Consider the following 14,394-nt stretch of genomic DNA (forward strand, 5'->3'; position numbering starts at 1 on the left):
GCGGGAAGTGGCCCACCGCTCCTTCTACAATTTTGATAAATTATATCTTCACACTCAGGCTGAGTAGTACACTCACTAGGCAAGTGGTGTGATTTTAGAGCTCACTATTAATTTCTTTTTTATGTGCAATTAGACTGAGTTTATTTTAATATGTAATTTAGAGCAAGTGTATATAGTAACCATTTCTAGGACTTTACTGTGTGCGCATGTGTCTATGTGTATGTGCTCAAATGTGTATGTGTGTGCATGCACACTTGCATGTAGACACCAGAGGCTGATGTTGGGACTCTTTCTCACTTGCTCTCTTCCTCATTCACAGAGACAGGGTCTTTCACTTGAGCCCAGAGACTGCTGATACAGTTGTTCAGGACAGCCAGCCCGGAGGCAGGGATTCCCAGGGTTTGCCTTCAGTGAACTGGAATTTAAGTCAGGCTGCCACGCCCGCCTGCCCTTTATTTAGGTCCCGGAGGCCCACTCCAGTCCCACCTTTCACAGGTCAACCCATGCACCATTTCCCCAGCATATATCCCTTTTTTGTTTTTAAAAAATTATTTATTTATTTTACATCTTGATCATCATTTCCCCTCTCTCTTCTCCTCCCAGTCCTCCTCCCTTCCTCCCCTCTGCCTACCCTCCCCATCCCATTCACTTCCTGTCATTTTTATTCAGAAAAGGGTAGGCCTCCCATGGATACCAAGAAAACATGACATATCAAGTTGCAGTAAGACTAAGCACCTCCCCTTGTATTAGGAATAGGCAAGGCGACTGGTACCAGGAATAGGGTCCTGAAAGTCAACAAAAGAGCCAGAGACATCCCCTGGTCCCACTGTTAGGAGTTCTGCAAGAAGACCATACTGCACAGTCATCAGAGATACACAGAGGGCCTAGGTCAGTCCCATGAGGGCTCCCTGGCTCTTGGTTCAGTCGCTATGAGCTCCTGTAAGCCCAGGTTAGTTGATGCTGTGATTTTCTTGTGATGTCCTTGACCCCTGTGGTGCTTACAGTATCTTTCCTCCCTCTCTCATCAGCAGGGTTCCTCAAGCTTGGCCAGTTGTTTGGCTGTGAGTCTCTGCATCTGTTTTCACACACTCTCTTGTTAAATCAAGTCTTTTGAGATCTTCAGAATGTTAATATACGTGCTTATATAGGGAATTGATTACTTTTCTGTTACCCATTTTATTTTAAGAATCATTCTGTTTTCAGAAACAAAGGATTAGAGTGGAATGTAATCTAAGTAGGATGGGTTGTCTACAGTGAAGAATTGGGGGTCTCTTCTAAATGCCGTGTAAATCTATTCACGGGCTCCACACAGGGCAGGGCAGCATCATAATCTAAATCATGCTGAACAAAGATGACTCGTTGAATTGAGGAGAACGGCCGTACACTACAGTCACAGGATGTTGGAAGAGCAGCAAAACAAGACTTGAGGAAAATTTGAGGCCCCAGTTTTGACCCGCAGAGATGGAGGACCTGAGAAACATCTGTGGAAAGGTCTAGGCTGAAACTTGAGACAGAGAACCACAGAGACAGCCTGTAGCGATTGTGGAAAAGGACATCCAGTGGAGGGAGGAGGTGTTGAGGACAGTGCCACTTAAGTGTCCCAGAGTGACAAGGACAAGCATGAGGATGTTGGGGCAGAGTAAGGGCTGGAAATGTATTTACGGAGGGCTTTTAGAAATTCAGAGGGTCCAGAATGCTATCTTAGAAACCAAAGATAGACGGGACCTTCAATCATAACACTCACGACAGATTAAGAAATGGTATCCTTCAAAAATAAATTTGTTACTGGCTTTTGACCTACTTTTAAATTTATTTAATTGTGCAATTGATTTTTTGGGATGCCCGTGAGAAGGGAACAAGTATGCACGTGTGTTTATGAATGAAGGGGCATCAAGGGAAGACTTTGAAGAGATTTGATACGTTCAGGTTTGTTATGAAAAACAGTTCTCCATTTCCACTGCATTTTCAAAACTGAAGTCATGGATGGGGGCTTAAAAATATTGGCTTAAAAATTGGCTTGGTAGAAACACAATTGAAGTAAATTATCTAACCAGCTGATCTATTTAGAGTTACAAATGCTCTAAGAAGAGATATAAGTAGTTTGCAATAATGTACAATGCTCAAAATCCTATTTTAATGAATTGTTTGTATTTACAATATGTAAGTAACAAGATACAACAAACGACATATTTTTGCATTGATATTTGTCACAGTAGTTGTCTAAATGACACAGGCATTTGTTTATTGCTTGCTACTCAAACTTCTTTCAGAAGAAATTGATGATGTTCACAGTGGCCATCCTGTCATTTCATTTTAACTTTAGTTTCAATGTATTTAACATAGACTTTTCATCTTCTGAAGGACTCGAACATGTTTGAAAAGCTTTCTGTTGGTTTTGATGTTTCTGCCATGAACCAGCAGTGTTGAAAAACTTTAGGCAGAACACTGAACTGATTTGAACACCTTTCCTCATTTTCGAAAATGAATGATAAATATTGATAGCAAATTGCTACTTCTCAAAGAGGAAGTCGTGGTGAGACATTTAAGAGGAATACATGAGCCGTCTTTCCCTCGTGAGGAATGCCAAACTTCGGGCGTCCTGCTTTGTGTGTCTGTAAGCTGCTGCGGTTATATGGCCATCGTCTGCTCTTTGTCTCGGCCTCCCAGTGTAGTTTTAAGTTTTACAAATAATCATGCTTTTCTATCAGGCCTTAAAATAAATGGGAAACAGTGAGGAAGTTTTAGTTGAAGTCAGCTTTAAATCTTAAAGAGAGGAGATTAACTACTTAGGAAATACCAAAATTTATATTGTCTTTCCTAATTGGGAGATTAAAAATTAATGGAAACCCTAAAATGCCTATATTGTTTGGGAGAGATGATTAGAGATTTCTCCGTGTCGTTATTTTCTCTCCTCTAAAGGATTTCAGTTTATATCACGGATATTTATTGTCCAGAAACATTAACTGTGACCATTGCCCATAGGAAGTAAAGCTGTCAGTCTCTGCATGGCTATAGTGGATCAGGTGACCTCTTCTGGTACTTCACTGTGTTTTTGTGATTAAATGATTTGTAATTTGTCCTCAAGTGAGGGAGATTTATTTATGTGCATGAGTGTGTGTCTGTGTGTGGGCACATGATATCAGGTACCTAGAGAGGTCAGAAAAGGGCGTGGGATCCCCAGGAGCTGCAGTTATCGGCAGGCATAAAACACCTGGTACAAGGGCTAGGAACTAAACTTGAGTCCTCAGTAAGAGCAGCAAGTGATGAGCCATCTCTCTGGCCCTCACACAGACACTGTACATGTAGATATACATAGTGATATGTTTTCTCTTGTGTGTATCGAGACTCTGTGATAAAGTTGTAGTAGGAAATTGTTTTGTAAGTGAAGAGTTAAAGATGCACGCTGCATAGATGACTCAACATTTCGGGAATTATTTGTTCCCCTAACAGCCTTCAGTTGTTCAGTATTTTTGTCTAGACTATTCCAGACTGTGCACAGGCATGTTTTCTTAATGTGAGAATGATTTTGGCTGGGAGGTGGTGGTGCACACCTTTAATCCTAGCACTCAGGAGGCAGAAGCAGGTGGATCTCTGTGCATTTGAGGTCAGACTGGTCTACAGAGCGAGTTCCAGGACAGGCTCCAAAGCGACAGACAAACCCTGTCTCAAAAACTCAAAACAAACAAACAAACAAAAAGAATGATTTTAGCATATAAGGAAAACCACTGGAGCACGCATTGCTATGCCAATATACTATGTACGTTTCTAGACTTAAATCTATATTCATATGTCAAATCCATATGTGCTAAGGGAAGGCTAATAGCAGAAGTCTTTTGAATGAACCAATAGTCAACCCAGCCCGACGAGTTAAGCACTTCCATTCATAATATGGAGAATAATGCAGTGGGTAAAACTGGTATTTGGTTTAAAAACTAATATAAATGTATTTAGCTTAAATTTCCAGAAGATATCTTCTCTTCAAATTGGAAGGACGTTGCTCTATCAGTGAGGCACCTGAAGGTCCCATTTGTTAACTTCTAGCGTTAGCACTTTTAAATTGTCATTAGAATGAGCGTCAAGTAAGAGAGCAGTTGTCAAAGTTCTACAGTGTGCTTGCTATGGGAGTGAGAGCCGCCATTTGTTTCCCCGATTAAGCGCGTTACATTCACATGCGGGAAAAACTGGGGCCCTGGAGCTCACTCGGGGCTGCACTGGTGGATAGAGTCCTCTTTAACGTGTCATGGATCTTTCAACAGATAGATAAAACATGGCTCTTCTGCGGCCTGCAAGCAGAGCGGACATCTGTGTGTTTTAAGATATGAGGGTGTCACGAGATTTGAGTAGAGCGAAGCGGACAGGATGCTAGAACGCATTGGCGTAGCGCACGCGTATCCTTTTATCTGCAATAACGTTTTCCACATAGCAGGCAGAATGACCCTTTAAAACTGTAGCTTGGGATTAGGTAGCTCTTCCAGTCAAAGCTTCCAGATGGCTTCTCACCTCAATTAGATGCAATTCAGGCTTTACCATGAACTATAAAGCCGGGTAGGACCCACAAGCTCCTCTGTGGCACACCGGCCTGCTGCCTCCTAATTGACCTCTCTCTCCCTCTCCTCCTTCCTCTCTCCCCTCTCTTGTCCTCTCCCTCCTTTCTTTTCCCTCTTCTCCCTCCCCATTTCCTCTTCCGTTTTCTCCTAGATACGCAGACCTCTCAGCCACTGCTACAAAAGAGGAGGTCAGCTCTGGTGTTAGCCCTCTTCTTCCTTTTCCCCTTCTGCAGGTCTTCCCCCAGGATTCTACGCCCATCCCTTCATCCCCCCCTCCCCCAAATCTTTACTGCAAAGGTTTTCTGCTAAGAAGGCTAATCCTGCTCACACCATCTTAAACACTTTCCCTATTAATTTGATTCTTAGAATTTCTTCACCGGAGCTATGCCTCTTTCTCTTTTGTTTATTTTTCTCTCTGCAAGCTCACTATGTAGAGGACCTAGCATAGGTGTCTGCTGCCTTCCCTTAGGCAGACAATTGGATGGAGTGTGTATAAGGCAGGTACCCTAATGAGAATATGTCTGTAGACTCACAGGTAAGAGCCTCTACGGATTTTATTTTTTCTGCTTACTTTATCTAAGGAGAATGATTTACACCGTAGTATTCTGATTTAGCACCGTTTTCATTTATTCTGCTGAGCCACTGGCTGACGGGTGGAAGCTGGTTGATTCCAGGATTTGCATACGATTCTAGAATCCCCCAGTTGTCAGGGGCCTCAAAGAGCAATGAGGCTTTCTTGTCACCTGATTTATAGCTCAGGAGCCAGCAAAGCACAGGCAAGACGGAGCTTGTTTACTGAGCATTAGTTGGGATTCTACCCTATTAATTTCTCCAGCCTTTCACAGACAGATCACGAAACAGTTCTTGTTTTTATTTACACATGCACGGGGGAAATTATTCATCTAAACGGAGCATAATTCTGCCTCTAAGTGCTACATGATAGGTCCTCCCACACTTGAGAAGCACGCTGGCTGTCAGGCTCCGTGGCTGTGTTATTTCTGTGTCCCACTCTTTAGGAACTCATCGGACACCTTACAAAGAGCCCAGGTCAGTCAGCTGCAGCACCTTCTGCACCCTCCCTTAAACAGCGAACTCCGGCAGCCCCTCTCATCTTAACGTCTTTTTCTTTCAACTTTTGTGTCCTTGAGGTCTATGCTGTTGCTAAAGCAATATTTATGCAGCGAGCAAGGACAGTTAAAGGTGCTGTTTGGAACCGTGTGTTCAAGAAAACACAGCTGTCTAACTGGAAAAAGGATTCCTCTTTTCTAAAGAACAGGTGGATATTTGGACATAAACATAGACTTAGCTTTGGGAAAGAGATGGGGCTGCTGTGCACTTACTTGACGGGGTTCCTGGCAGCGTCAGGATCCTGAGCTGAGACAGAACCTATGGTCGTGTTTATCTGGGCGTCCTCTCGTATTTGTAGGATGTAGGCCAGCTTGCTGAAGACAGGAGGCTCATCCACATCGTCTACCACGATTCTCACGGTGGCCGAGTCTTTGAAGGGACCCAGGTAGAGAAATCGGGGCTCAACGTGGGGATTGGAGGCTTCCACCTTGAGGGTGTACACTTTCTTCTTTTCGAAATCCAAGAGCTTCGGAAGAAAGCAATGCGGCACACAGAGAGGCAAGGCAGAAACCAAGTTAGTGGAAATCTCTGACCAATGCATGTGATATGGCTGCTTTGGGGAAGGACCACACATTAGCGCATGTTGGGCAGAGGCAGCAAGGGTAAGTTGAGATCAGTATTTTTCCCGTACCATAGGGAATTGGTAGGGAAGTTGTTACACAGACTGTGAAGAACCATGCAACCATGTTAGAAGCACAGCCTGAATGTTTGCTGCCGCAGAGAAGTGGGTACCCAGGCGCCAGGCATATGGGTGGGAAGGGAACCGGACACAGGAATTTGTTGGTCTGCTACCGCGGAAAAGTGGGTACTCAGATACTGGACATTTGGGCAGGAAGGGAACTGAACATAGGGGTCTGGTTCAGCCTCCCTCTCCTTAAAAATACCTTGGGTTTGAGTAGAGGGGGTTGCCAAGGATAGTACGGCAGGCATGAAGTAGACCATTTTGCCAAGTGTTCTCACATCTGGCTTTCCCTGCTGGGTGTTTAAAACTTGTCAGTGCCTGCATCCCCACTCTCACCTAAACCAAACTTTCTCTGGTGGAGATGCTTATCCATAGTTTTAAAACAACTTCAGGCCAGTCTGAGTGGAGCCAGAGTTGTGATCCACAGGTTAGCACAGTGACTCACTCTTGCCCATTCAGACTAAATAAGTTGTTTTTGCAAGTTCGTAAAAGCTTTCCTCACAAGGGCACTGGGCTAATTATTTGCCAAGGAAGGCAATGATGCCCGTTGTCAGAGACCTTTAGGAAAAGATGTTGCTTTTGAAGGCATGGTGAACGCAAATGCATATTGCCGACGCGCAGCCTCAGATGCTATCATGACAAGGCTCGCTAGAAACGCTATTAATCAGGACGTTGGCGAATGCGATTTAGTCGGCTAGGCAAAATTTCAGTTTGAATCTGATAAGGCCCCGAGAAAATTAAAAAGGTTAATGCACACTAATGGGCTTCCTAATCATATCAGGGTCTAAAACATTGGTCTGAATGTCACTTAAGCATGCTTTATTGTGCTCCCAGATATTCAGCTATGTTCTTAAGAGGGAAATTTTTCTTGTTATTTACGTGCACCGTGCTTACTACATTCACCAGCAAACTGCGGCGCGCTGAGGGAGGGGGACGATATTACACTACACATGACAAAAGAGAAATCAATGGAAATGAACCTAAATCGATACTTTCAGCTCTGAAGCACACAATTTGTTGGTTTTAAACCACGACCACACTTTGGGTTAGTGCTCTTGTTGTCAACCAATTTTGAGAGGTCAACTAGCACACAACCAGGCTGGGGAAGGGGAGATTTGATGTCCTCATGTCCTGGAAAGTAGCTGAAGGAGTCCTGTGAATGTCCTCATTTGCTTAATCTGCATATGTTCTCTCTCTCTCTCTCTCCCTCTCTCATGTCACCTTGCTCCCTGCTTGCACTGAGCCTTTTTCCCTCAAAGCATGGTTCACAGTTTGCTTGTACACATTCATTTAGGGGTTCTGTCACTTCCTCGCTGATTCACTCCTGGCCGATAGGTACCAGGGCAGCAGAGATCACCTGTTCGAAGTGCCGTGGCAACACCAGCACCCACACAACGCGAGGCACTGTTGACTTTATTATTTATATTATTTATTTAGTCATTTCTACGTATTCCACCTGTTTCCATTGTTTACTTAGAGGATCTTTAGGAGAAATTTATCGAAAGTATAGAAGCCATGGGTATGTAAAATTACTTTTGACTACTAAAAGTCAATCCAAGAGATTTCAGTGCCTTTGGAATTGGTGTTAAGAGCGAGTAAAAGAAGAATCTGAAGAAATGTTTATTGGAGATTGCGAATGTCCTTGGGAGTCAGACGGAAGCACTTTCATTGGTAAGACATTAAGAGTTTTATCTTGTTCGACAACTGTGTAAAGTTGTAGAGGCACCGATAAATAGTCTACATTCCCCCTACTAAAAGATAGTATTTGGAGTTAAATAAATCTAATAGAGCTGTGTTTACATCTCCTCTCTCTCCTTTTCTATGTGTGCATGATCACTTGTGTGTGTCTGTGTGCACACACATGTGCACTCTGCACATTTGTGTAGTGTCTGGACTTGGACAAGTACTTTACTCAGCAGCTATCTCCTCAGCCCCGGGAGTTGTAACCAGTTTCCATAACAACGCCATTACCTTCTTGACGGTTATAATCCCCTCCTGGGTTTCCTGGTCGGTGATGACATCAAACATGTCTTGCCCTTCACCATCCGTGATGCTGTACTCGATCTCTGCATTTTCCCCCACATCAGCATCGCTAGCTTTGATTCTGCCAATCGGTGTGCCCGGTGGAGAGGACTCGGGGGTCTTAAACTGGTACGTACCTATTAAGCACCAAACAGACAAGTAAGGCAGAGACTGGGAGATATGCTATTTAGATAAGCAGACCAGTGTTACCCACTAGGGGTGCAGTTAAGATCCCCAATGGAGTCCTAACTGCAACTACTACTAAATCTTACATAAAGCATTTAGTTCAGGTTAAGCACTCTATTTTTTTTCCTGTGTTTATTTTTAATATATAGATATCTTTAATAAAGTTTAACATACAAAATGAGCACAATAATAGAATATCAGCAATAGCTTTCTCCTAATTAAGAAAAGAGAGCAAGGATGATAATGATGACAAAGGTATTTTAAATAATATTTTGGCCTGTTGGTTGGCAATAAGTGAAGCTGCAGAAAGCCCAGCCATGGCTGAGGGGAGGCGGCTTTAAGACCTCACTGTGGGTGGAGATGGATTTATGCTTTCTTCAAAATAATTAACGGTGCCCTAACCTCCTTATGTCTTTACTACCATGATAGACTCCTCTTTCTATTTCATGGCCTGCCTGCTTGCAAATTGACTGTTCTTTCTTGTTCTGTAAATAAGCTCCCAAGTGTGTGGTGTCCTTTGGAGACCTAGCAGGAGAGGAGGTTTCAAAAGCCCCACAGGAAGGCAATAGAGCAGGAAGAATAGAAAACCTAACCTGGACTGACTTGGGGCCAATTACTATGTGTTCTTAACAGGGCCTCTTCCTGACCTTGCTAATAAGAGCTGAAGGCGGAAGCGAATTACAGCAATTTGGAAAAACACCCAAGTAGCTATGATTTGACTAATAATCCAAGCTGTAGCTAGATGCAGAGTCAGGGATGTAGGTAAATACCCCGAGCAATGGAGTTCACTACTCTTTTCCTTTGACTAATTCTTTCATTCTTAATTTCATCACAACATTTTTCTTTATGTAGTATATATATATATATATATATATATATATATACACATACATACAAACATATTTAGCATTAATATATTATGTTTACATAATAATATGTAAATATATATCATTTTTGAGACAGTCTCACTGTGTAGACCGGGCTGGCCTTGAACTCACAGAAACTGGCTTGCCTCTGCTCGATTAAAGGTGTGCATTACCACGCCTGCCAACATTGTTTTATTTTTACTTCTAGCCTAAATCTGTACTTTGTAGATGATGCTCTTTTTAATACCCTTATGTCGCAAAATTAGCTTAAAGACAACCTGTGGCTTTCAGCTTAAATCTGATAATCTTGCAGACCAGTATATACTTAGAATGTGTGTGTGCATATGTGTGTGTATGTATGTGTATATGTGAGTGTGTATGTATGTGTGTGTATGTGTGTGCGAGTGTGCATATATGTGTGTGTAGAAACAGATTGTCTTAGCATTGGTGGTAAAGTAGTGAGCATAGCTGCCTTTTGAAATTTATTCTATTCTTATATCTTATAATTTGCCAGTTATTCATACATGATTTTGAAAAACTCAACCCCCAAACAAACAAACAAGCAACTCCACCGGACTATGGGGTTATTAAAGTACAGGCCTTCAATGAAGCAAATTCTCTGAATATTGTTGATAAAAATCACAGAATATGTTCAGTATTTCTCTAGATTGCTTTGCATTCTCTTTTCCCTAGGTTTGGCACACCCTTGGCTAGCCTTCCCAGGACAGAGCGCTGGCGAGCATGCCATTTTTATTTCAGTATTTGTGAAGAAATTTTCAGGATTCTAAAGTTTTTCTCCTGTCTAAATCACAAATTATTAGCATCCAGCCAGCTGATCACACACTTGAAGAATAAAAAGGTGAAACTGTTTCTTAGTGATCACTTGGATCTCCAATCTAAAGGAAACCCATATCAGCTGGTTATTTTTTTTTAAAAATGCCACAGTAGAGTGAGTTTTGTCCTTTCTCCCTCCCTCCCTCCCTTCTTCCTTCTGTTTCTCCCTCCCTTCCTTCTTTCTTCCCTCCCTCTTTCCTTCTCTCATTCCTTCCTTCTCCCTCTTTTAAAAATATTATTTTTTAAAATTACTTTTATTTCACTGTATGTGTGTGTGTGTGTCTGTGTGTGTGTGTCTGTATGTGTGTGTGTGTCTGTGTGTCTGTATGTGTGTGTCTGTGTGCGTGTGTCTGTATGTGTGTGTATGCTATGTGTGTGCAGGTGCTCATGGAATCCAGAAGAGGGCATTGTATCTCCTGGAGCTGGACTTTTAGGCAGTTGTGAGGATCCAGCTGAACCTGAGTTCTCTGAAAGAGCATTGAGTTCTCTTATCTAATTGCTGAATCATCTCTTTAGTCCCCTTCTTTTAACAAATGGGGTCCTCCTAGGCTGGCATGAATACCAGCCTGGGAGCCACCTCTGCTGTCCAAGGGCTAGGATTACATATATGAACAAGTCAGCATATCCAGCTCCGTTTTCTACTTAACGATTCAGATAACTTTTTCAGGGGAGAATGGTCACAAAGATGTTTGCTTTAGAAGGGGAAATCGCATCACAACCAGTTCCCACTGGGGTGGCTCGGTGTGAAAGTCTAGTATGATGCTTGACAGAGAGGCAGTATTCATGGGTGTCATTTTCTCTTCTCCCCAGATAATGACAGTGAATGATGTCTGAGATGATTTTCAGTATCTCAATTAACCAGCTATAGAAAACTCTTTATGATTGCAAATGGACTAAGCACATAGCAGCTCCTCTAGCCGTATTTTTGGAACTAGGAAAATAATAAATCCTTCCTCGCAAAGCCTGTGAGCGTTTAACGGAGATTACCTGCCTGATTAAGTTCGTAAAAACACAAAGTCAACTTTTTCCTAATAAATAGCAGCATACTTGTATACATATGCTTTGCTCAGGCAAATTTATGACTAAGGTAGTCATTTTAATAAGGGGAGAGAAAGCAATGATGTTGCTTTTACAGCAGCAGCCATATCAGAAATCGCTCAGCTAATGACCAACGGCAGAACGTAAGCATGCACACTTCCTGAGCATAAGTGGTGTTTGAGCTCATTTTAATAATTTTAATAAAAGTGCCAACTCTTCGTAAGACCAGTGATTTTGACAGTGTTGCCAACACTGAAAATATTCCTCAAGTCGAAATTTTACAAAAGCATATTAGAGAAATCTGTTCAATCAAATGTCCCTACTCTGGGGGAAACGGGGTGGGTTGTCATTGACATCTGTCAGCGTGATGTTCACGGTGGTGGTCCCCGACAGGCCTCCCATCTGGCCGCCCATGTCCTTGGCTTGAATCACCACTTGGTACTGTTCTCTGTTTTCTCGGTCCATGTTGTGCAGCGCTGTCTTGATGATACCTATGGATGCGAAATTGAAATTCAGAAGTGGAAGGGGAGGCGTTAACGGTATTTTATGGAATCATTTATTTATGCAAACAAATGTAGACTGTCACCCACAATATGCAAACCACTATGCAGATGTCACTGTGATATAAAGATGATTATATGCAGCCTTCCTAGCGAAGGAAATTACAGTCACACAGGGGGAGAGGCACTCATTAAAAAGCCTGTAATACAAAGGGAATAAAAACAAGCGCGGGCAGAAGCCAGAGCAAACGAGACCACAGGTAGTACAATGTAAGTGTCATAAGGTGACATTGTAAGGTATAACTGGATGGAACATGAGAGGGCACACCACACTTGCTGCTGGGTAAGAAGTATTGGGGTGCAGTCTGAGAGGGTGTACTCAGAAAGCCATATGTCTGAGCTGACACCAGAGTGACGCATTATCAACTTGGCTAATTGCACCTCAAGAGTACCTACCGTAATGAATGTTCTGTGGGCTTTAGAAGCCACACAACTATGCACTAAGAAAAATGGCCTGAAGTCCCTCCCAGGTATGATCTTGTGTGATCCTGGAGAATTTGGCTTTTCTTCCAGAGAATGAGAACTCAATCCCAGCGATCCCTACAGCAGCCAACAGTTTAGTGATAGGTTAAAGTTGTCTCTACGGCGAGGCCGTCAGATAACGACTTGAAAGAGTTTCTCCAAGTTTGTCTGATCTCTGTAGAGTGTTTATGCTTAAATTAACTTCCTTTTCAAAATCCCTGGAGTAGGCTTTGTAACCCTCTCTGGTCTCACATTCTCGTGCTGAACCACTAATGAAGCTGAAAATATCTTTTCTTCCTTCTTAACAAGAATGCCTCAGACAACAGGTCAATTTTATTCCCATAGTCTTGGCTTCAAGGAGCAGCGGCTTTCTCTTCTCCAAATAATGGTTCTTCTCTATTTAAACACGGGAAATCACCTTCGCCTTTTGTCCTTTAGGCAGGGTAATTCTAATTTTTCATTCTCATTGTTTTTCAACTCAACATTTTCTCTCTCCTTGGGATTCTTTCCAGGTTCATTCACCTCTTAACACATAGATTTCTACCTGGATATAGTAACCCAGAAAAGCTCTGGCTTAAAAATAAAGAACGTTTGAAAAATATACGAGAGGAACTTGATTCAAAATATGTATAGAATCTACTGTACAATACAAATGCTTTGTACTGGAAAATAAACCAGCAGATAGCATGGTGCTTTTGACAGAGGCGCCTTTGTGTTCTGTATTATATGATGCGCTTGTGTTCCACATTGTGGAGAGGCCTCAGTTCCTCCGTGCTATTTATAGCCTCGCAAGCACATGCTGCCAATGGGTGGTTTGTTCTGAGTTAACCCCCTCTCAGCCCAGATGCTCCTGGTTAACATCAACTAACTTGACTAAGCATTTCAAGAGGTGCCTGAGCCCCAAACATCCACAAAATGAGGGGAGACAGCAAGAGATGGGAACGAGAGAAACATGGGCATCGCAGCTCTCAGAACCATGTCTGGCCTCCTGACCAGAGGGCAGGACTGAGCCCTGGATTGACTGCCTCCTTCCCTGACCTGTGATCTGCTGGTGGGAAATGAGATGGAAGATAGTTTTTTTTTATGTTAATCTACTGTCTTCTCAGATTGCCAGCTCTCTGAATAAAGCAGTTTTAAAGATTCAGTTCCTGTCTCTTCTCATTGGCAATTGTGACAGGCAGCAATGAGTCCAGCATTCCACTTAGACTTTGCAGGCAAAAATTCAGAAAAATAAGATGCTGTAAAAAAAGAGTCTATCAATCTATTGGACCAGGGATGTGTTGGACAGGACAGGGTAGGCCATGGCATCAGAATGAGACCAAAATCTCAGTGGTGTGACCGAGCTATGGCTCAATTCTTACTCAGGCTCCAAATAGGCACCCGGGGATCTCTGCCCATAGTAACAGGGTGGCATCTGGGCTGAGGCCCTATCTCAACAAGGGTTTCCATGATCACTGTGACCACGGGTAGGGAATGTGACAGATTGTGCACAACTGTGCTTGGAAGGGACTTATCTCACTGCCGCATTTTATTTGTGCAAACACGTCCCATGGCTATCCTCTACCTAGCTTCAGAGCAGAACACACAGAGAGACGTGGCACCATCAAGTAACCAGGAAAAGAGGAAAGAGGACTCAGGATTTCTGTGAATAAGGCCAACCATTCTCAGAAAGGGCCACTCCTTCAGCTTCATGCCAAACTCGGTGGAAAAAGGGAGGAATGACTCTATCCTATACGTGTGCCGTGAAAGGCTCATTGTCGTTTCTCTTTATTTAAATTATCTGGGTGTCACGCTTACAAATAAATCATTAGAGTTTGGCAGAGGAACACAAGGAAAATCCAATCACGCTGATTGTTTCTTATTAAACAATATGCTAGGGCAGCTGAGCATGTCAGTTAAAATTACAGAGCATAGGCGAGGAGACGCGGAAAGTATTCCAACCTGTTTCCGACTCCACTGAAAAGTAGGGCTGTCCCTGCAGGATGCTATAGACAACTTTAGCGCTGTTCCCATACGTTGGGTCGTCAGCATCCGTTGCAGTGACCTGGACTACAAACGTGCCTGCAATG

The 14,394-nt window shown here is 42.9% G+C and overlaps 1 protein-coding gene across 4 annotated transcripts in view; it reads right to left on the reverse strand.

Moving 5' to 3' along the window:
- Cdh6 (cadherin 6) overlaps nt 1-14,394 on the reverse strand; it is a 136,152-nt gene that overhangs the window by 13,523 nt on the left and 108,235 nt on the right. For all 4 annotated transcript variants that reach the window (XM_048429846.3, XM_085676607.2, XM_085676608.2 and 1 more), the window contains 4 exons: nt 14,267-14,386; nt 11,627-11,794; nt 8,329-8,516; nt 5,888-6,141 (listed from right to left, as the gene is read on the reverse strand). In XM_048429846.3, coding sequence (XP_048285803.1) covers nt 5,888-6,141; nt 8,329-8,516; nt 11,627-11,794; nt 14,267-14,386 — 730 coding nt within the window. The remainder of the gene's footprint in view (nt 1-5,887; nt 6,142-8,328; nt 8,517-11,626; nt 11,795-14,266; nt 14,387-14,394) is intronic.

This window comes from Myodes glareolus, chromosome 15 (assembly GCF_982192425.1).
Source record: "Myodes glareolus chromosome 15, mMyoGla1.1, whole genome shotgun sequence".
In the NCBI taxonomy this organism is placed as follows: domain Eukaryota; kingdom Metazoa; phylum Chordata; class Mammalia; order Rodentia; family Cricetidae; genus Myodes; species Myodes glareolus.